Source organism: Lindgomyces ingoldianus, assembly GCF_010093535.1.
Source record: "Lindgomyces ingoldianus strain ATCC 200398 unplaced genomic scaffold BDR25scaffold_4, whole genome shotgun sequence".
Taxonomy (NCBI): Eukaryota; Fungi; Ascomycota; class Dothideomycetes; order Pleosporales; family Lindgomycetaceae; genus Lindgomyces; species Lindgomyces ingoldianus.
In genome coordinates, this window is record NW_022985165.1 from 2,208,309 (window position 1) to 2,214,895 (window position 6,587).

Genomic DNA, 6,587 nt, shown 5'->3' on the forward strand with positions numbered 1-6,587 from the left:
AAGTAGATTTTTTTATAATTGTTATTTCTATTCTTATAGTAAAAAGCAACTTTATTACAATTATACTTTACCTAGAAGTTCTAAAGGAAAATAAAAACAAATAATAAATATAGAAGATAAAGAAGATTTAGAAAAGTTAGAAAATAAAAGTATAAAGTTATTTCTTCTTTCTATGTTATAAGCTATTAGGTAGGCTACTATTATTTTAAAGAAGCTCTTTTATATGTGTTTAAAACCTAAGTTTAGTACTTTTAGGCTAGGTAGTATCTTTTTTTATAAGTAAAAAAACTATTTTAACTTTAATATAAACTCTTTAACAGCAACACTAATAAAGTAAGCTTTAAAAGTAAAAAACACTTTTTCTTTACTTATTCTTAGAGTTTAAAACGCCTGTTGCGCCTCTGTATTTTTATTACTAGTATTAAAGTAAGTTTTTAAAAGCTTAATTATTTTTTTATGTTTCTAAACTAAAAGTTATCTAATTTAGCTAGGTATCTAGGCTCTAGGTATTCCTTTGCAATACTAGCAGTGTGTTTTTATACTAACGCTATGCGTGCGCGCTTACTCTAATAGTAATCTAAATTAATATTAAGTTTATTTATAATAAAGGCTTACTATTATTTAAACATAGGTTCTTTACTGTTTATAAAGTTTTTAATCTTAAGCATGTGTTTAGTAAAGTAGCTTTAAAAAAGCTTAAAGGTGCTTAAAAAGTCTTTTACTATTAGTGTAGTAAAAGTAATTTAAAGCATTATTAAAAGTAATTTAGTAGTTAGTAAGAGTTAATTAGAACTAATAGTTTTTAATTTAGTTAGCTACTTAATTTATGCTTTTAATTAAGCTACTTAGTTTTTAAAGGCTATATTACTAGAGTTTAACTTTAAATCTAGTAAGTTTTTAGCTTTAAGTTCTATAAAAAAAGTTTAGCTATTAAGGTTAGTAGTTATTTAGCTCTAGTAGTAGGCATTTTACCTTAGCTATAGCTAGAGCGTGTTGCTAATTTTGTACTAAGGTCTAAAAGTAGTTAAAGGTTAAGCATTAGTAGTTATCTTTAATTCTAATAAGTTATTAGTAGTCTTTAGGTTTCTACCTTAGCATACTTTTTACAACTTTTTTAAAGGTAATTTTAATTATAAAAGATAAAAAGTTCTAAACCTAAAAGCTTTAGTTAATAAAAAGTCTTTAAAATTCTATTTATAATACCTAAATAATTTAATGTAATAGTGTGTAAAAACTATAACCTTTACTAAATTAAACACTTTTTAAAGTTAAACATAGTTAAATAAATAATTAATATAATATTATTAATAAGGCTGTTACTAGTAAAAGTAAGTTTTCTAATATAATATAACAGCACAGGCAAGACAATAGGTCTAAATGCAGTAGAAATCTACTTAGAGGCATATAGAAGTGCGTGGGGACTTAGAACCTAGGAATGCTATTAACACCTATAGGCCTTATACAAAAGGATATTAGAAAACTACTAAGCTAGCTAAGAGAAGAGGTGTAACTAAATACTTAGGTAAATAGAGGTAACTGCAGAGGACTAGGTTAAGTTATAGTTAGGGCTAATACAGGGACCCTTTAGATAGAATCTAAGCAACCTAAGATGGAACAATTTATAGAATTATTACATATAGCCTAATAAGTATTTTACTACTTATAAACTTTTACTACTTTTACTTATGTAATTAAACTAGCCTATATGTAATAAAAAAGTAAAGTTAGATATTAGACAACATAACGCACTATAAGAAAAGAACTATATTTAGTAGTTATGCAGCTTAACAATCTACTACATTAAGAGTTTACTAAGGCTACTAAAATTATACTACTCTTCTATTACCTATAGTCTAAAAACACTTAAATTATTAATTTACCTATTAGTTAAGATGTTTAGAATAGATCTAAAGAACATTTATTCTTTTACTATTACCTTTATCTTAGTAAATGCTTTTTATTTTAACATAAAAATAAGTTCTTTTTAACTTTTATCTATAAAATTAAGCATTTAATTAAAGATAAGTATGCTTTACTATTAGATAATAAATGTAAAACTAAAGCATTAGTAAACCTCTAATTACTATCTAAATACTATTAGTACTAGGAGGTATTTAGCTATACTACAGCTTACTAATTACTAGTATATTACTTATATAACTATAAGAGTATCTTTATAAAAGTTCTCTCTAACAGTTATACCCCTTTATATAAATAGAATATTAAGAAACTAGAGGTAATAAAAAAGTACATTATATGTCGGTTGACCTGGGTTCGATCGAACGAACGTACGCCCAAGGGGCGTACCAAGAGGTGAGCAGGCAACACAATGTATTGATTCTGGTGACGGCTGCCATCCTAAGTACGTTGGGATGGCTGGTTTTATACTGGCCCCCTGCCAAGCCCGCACAGATATCACGTGAGATAAGCTTACGTGATATCCACACAGAGTTGGATCAATATACCTGTGATTAACGTTCGGACATTATAAATAATTTAAAATATAGTGTTAAATAGGCTCTAACAGCTAGCTGCTTATAGTATAAGCACTTAAGTAGCAAGAGTAAGAGTAGTGTATAGTGTGCACAGCATACAAGGTAGGTAAGGTAAGAGTAACATATTTCTAGTTTTATTACTCTTATCTTTTCTCTATTTAAAGAAAAAAGGGGATATTTAGATATTTATGCACAGAGGTTTACACACAAGCATTATGTAACATAGATACATAGTCCTACTTATGCGTAATTACTTATATCTAGGCTATAACACTACTGCTATATATAAACACTAGTAACTTTTTATTTTTATTTAAAAAGTTACCTTTTATATAAGTTACTTTCTTTATGTCTATGTAAGTCTATCTAGTTATATTCTGCCTATACTTTACCTTATTTATTAAGACTTGCCTTAGTAATGCTGTACATTAAAATAAGCTAGTTACACTATGTAAATAGCTTTATAAATAGTGTAAAGTATTTTAAGCTATTATTATTTAGCTTTTATACACTTACCTTATAAGTAATTTAGTAGTATATAAGCTATTTTATATAGGGTTTTATGCTAGAATAGTGTAAGATCTTTGTGTAGGCAGGTGCGTAGGGAGGTGTATATAATAAAGTCTTCTTTTATCTTTTACCTTTTTTTTTATCTTTTACTTTTTAAGCTCTACTGTATAATTCCCTAGCTCTTTTCTCTTTTTATACAGTGCTAATAGTAATAGATACTCCTGCCTGCACACACACACACACACACACACACACACAGAGATGTCTCTTTAGCCTTCCTTCTCTACCTTTAGCGCTGTTAGTGCAGGCGTCTTTAACATCCTTGTGCAGTCTAGCAGCCTAGAGCGCATCTATGTTACTCTTTTAACTAGTTTTACTACTAATTAGTAGTTTATTTAGTGTTTTAGCATAAATATATAAATTTTTTAGCTTTTTTACTTTCTTTTTATATAAAATGCTAATTATAGATAAGCTAAAAAGCAGCATATAGCAGCTTTACTATTTTATAATATTAATGTTGTTTTACCTACTAACACTAATCTGCAGCTATAGGTAGCAAAGATTATATATTATAAAAAGTACTTTTATGTAGTTTTAGTCTAAAGTTATAGTTAAGTTTTAGTAACTTTATATACTTATTATTATAGTAGCACTACTAGTGCTTTTTCTTTTATTAAGTGTTATATGCTAGCTAACTTTTAAGCTAATGCCTACACCTTATGTGTATAGTAGAGCTGTGGTCTGCATTGTAACCACTACACGTAAGGGGTGGTGTGTTCTAGAGGGGGGGAAGAGGCTAGTAGCTTTTCTTTTTCTATATACTAGACAAATAAACTGTCTTTTTTATATATCTTTCTTTTTTAATCTTATAATAAGAAAAATAAGTGTGTATAATAAAAAAAATAAAAAAGATAGGCTTTATATAAAAGTGTTGTTAGTCTAGTTAGTTTAGAGCATCTTTACGCATAAAATCTAGCTAGTCTACAGATGCTTCTATTTAGACAGAGAGGCAGTTAGTTAAGACTAATAATTAAAAAGCCTAATTTAGTGTTTTCTTTATATATGCATTTACTAAGTTATTTTTACTATTAATTTACTTTATTTTAGTAATTTCTCTTTTCTTATATAATTTATAGAGTAATATAATGTTAATTATAAGTTACTTTTTACTAGTAGTGCCTAGCTTAATAAAGTAATTATATAAAAACCTTAAATCTATGCAAATTACTACTAAAATTAGTAGTAGTTTAAGTGTTTATATAATTTACTATAAAGTTATACTAAAAGTAATTACATTATTAAACTTTTTAACTATTTTATATAGTTTACTAGTAAAGACACTTTTAGTTACTCTTTTATACTTAGTAAAATTTTAGTGTATAATGTTACCTAGTATTTTAAAGTAGTTACTTTACTTTATATAATTTTTATTACTTAATATAATTAAAAATTCTAGCTATAAGCTAAAGTTTTTATTATTAGTAAATAATTTATTTATAAAGATAAATAGCTTTAACATAGTCTACAAGCGAATGTTTAACACAAGCGAGTGTTCTGCCCTACTACTAAATTTAACTTTAAAGACTATTAATTTAACAACATAAAAATATACTATATAAAATAAACTACTATAAAATTATTTAATATCCTTGCATGTACAAGAGTTATGCCTAGGCTTATTGCAGCGCTTGCAGCGCTGTACGCGCGCTGCGCTGCTTTTAGCAGTTAACTTTTTCTAAGGCATTTTGCTACTTTCTACTATACTAGTAAGCTTCTAAGTACTTAACTTAAAGCTTTAATAACTTATTAAAGTTTCTTTTTTTTAAATTTGCTTTTTTTTACGCTGCTTACGCTTTATAGCTGCCTTACAGGCCCTCTCTAGGGCAGCTGCTTAATTGCGCTATAAAATAGCGACATAAGCTATCTTAGTAGCGCTCTTACTTAGCTACTTTACTAAAGTAAGCATAGTAAAAGAAGATAAATTTTAATGCTTTTAAATCTAATTATATAGTAAAGTTAACTAAGCCTTAACTTTATAAAGATTACTAGGTGTTTAAGCCTCCTAGGCAGTATTTAGTAGTAGAGTAGCTAGCTAATTAGGTAGCTATATATTAAGCTTTAAGAGCACTAGCTTTAGGTTAAATAGGACTAGTCCTGTAGCTCTAAAGCCTGTATAGATATTATCTATTATAATTAAGCAACTAAATGCTGCTTTAAAGGCTAGTAGAAAGGTTAGCTTATTAATATAGTTAATTTAGTAGTAGATTAACTAGCTAATCTTAGTACTATACACGCGCTTTAATAGCAAAAAGCAGCCAACATTAAGCAGCTGTAGAATATGTAACGCGTGTGCTAGCATACAGAGCGCTATAATACGCCTCTGCTTACAGAGCTTTAGGAATTTAATAAAGTAATAGCTCTTATAGCTATTAAAAATAAGTAGCTGCTATAAGCCTACTAAGTAATTTTTTATATACAGATTAAAGTGCTTTAGCTATATAATTTTATGTTTATTAGTTATTTAGCTGTTATTACTAACACTAATAGCCTAGTCTTTTAGTATATCTTTATCTTTATACTAGGCAGATAGGTGATGCTTGCCTTTAAAGATTGTGTATAAAGGTATTGCCTACCTATCTGCGTTAATGCCTGTAATAACTGTTACCTATTTATAGTTGCCTAGCTGTATAGCCTTTAGCTAATTATGTCTATCTATGCCTATAATAACTATTTAGCTTAATATAACCTCTATTTAAAAGCCTGTTTTATTAAAATTATACATGTTCTAATCTATAATACTATACTTTAATTATGTAGCCTCTATAAGCTTAAACTACTTACTTATAATTACTAGATTTTTACATTTTACTTATTAGTAATTATATAGTTAGCTAAGGTAAGTTTTAACTACTAGCGTACACACAACAAAGTTAGATAGCTAGTTAATACCTGCTAGTAGAGCGCTGCGCTTAGTAAGAAGCTTGTTAGCTATCTCTTATACAGTACCTAGAGTAGGCGCAAATCCTTAGGAATCTAGATTAAGTATATGCTTAATAATTACCTTCTCTTTTAGCTTTGTAAGCTTTTTGTTGTTAGCTGTATAGTTGCGTTGCATAGTTATCCCTGCGCGTTGTTAGCAGAGAGCTATTTAATTAACATTATAGAGTGCTGCAGCGCGCCTCTTAGTTAAAGACATATCTTTATTAAGAGCTTAAATAGCTAGGTTAATTCTAGCCTCTTTTAAAGATAATTAATAATATAGTTGTTAATGCATTACAGTTAGTAGTAGGTTGGCTGCGTTTTAGTGGTGGGGCGGAACTGTCACGGTATCCTCCCCGGATCCTAGACATAACTGTATTAGACGCGTACTAGAGTATTATTAGTGCACGTCTGACACAAACACAACACAACACAGACATAAACTTAAGCATAAACTGCCTTAACACTAACTAAACCTAGAACAGGCTTAATTTATACCTAAAGTGCTTAGACTTTTAAGCTAAGTATTTAATTACTAATTTCTTTCTAAACTTTTTTATTTCTTATATAACGTCTTATACTTACTATAATACCTTACATAGT

At 28.0% G+C, this 6,587-nt stretch overlaps 1 protein-coding gene across 1 annotated transcript; it reads left to right on the plus strand.

Annotated features, from left to right (window-relative positions):
* Positions 1–2,256: 2,256 nt before the first annotated feature.
* Positions 2,257–2,475, plus strand: BDR25DRAFT_350393 (uncharacterized protein; the record flags this gene model as incomplete). Its single annotated transcript, XM_033694693.1, has 2 exons — positions 2,257–2,419; positions 2,450–2,475. 2 exons carry the CDS (start codon positions 2,257–2,259, stop codon positions 2,473–2,475), a joined length of 189 nt encoding a protein of 62 aa, XP_033552933.1.
* Between the last annotated feature and the right edge of the window lie 4,112 nt (positions 2,476–6,587).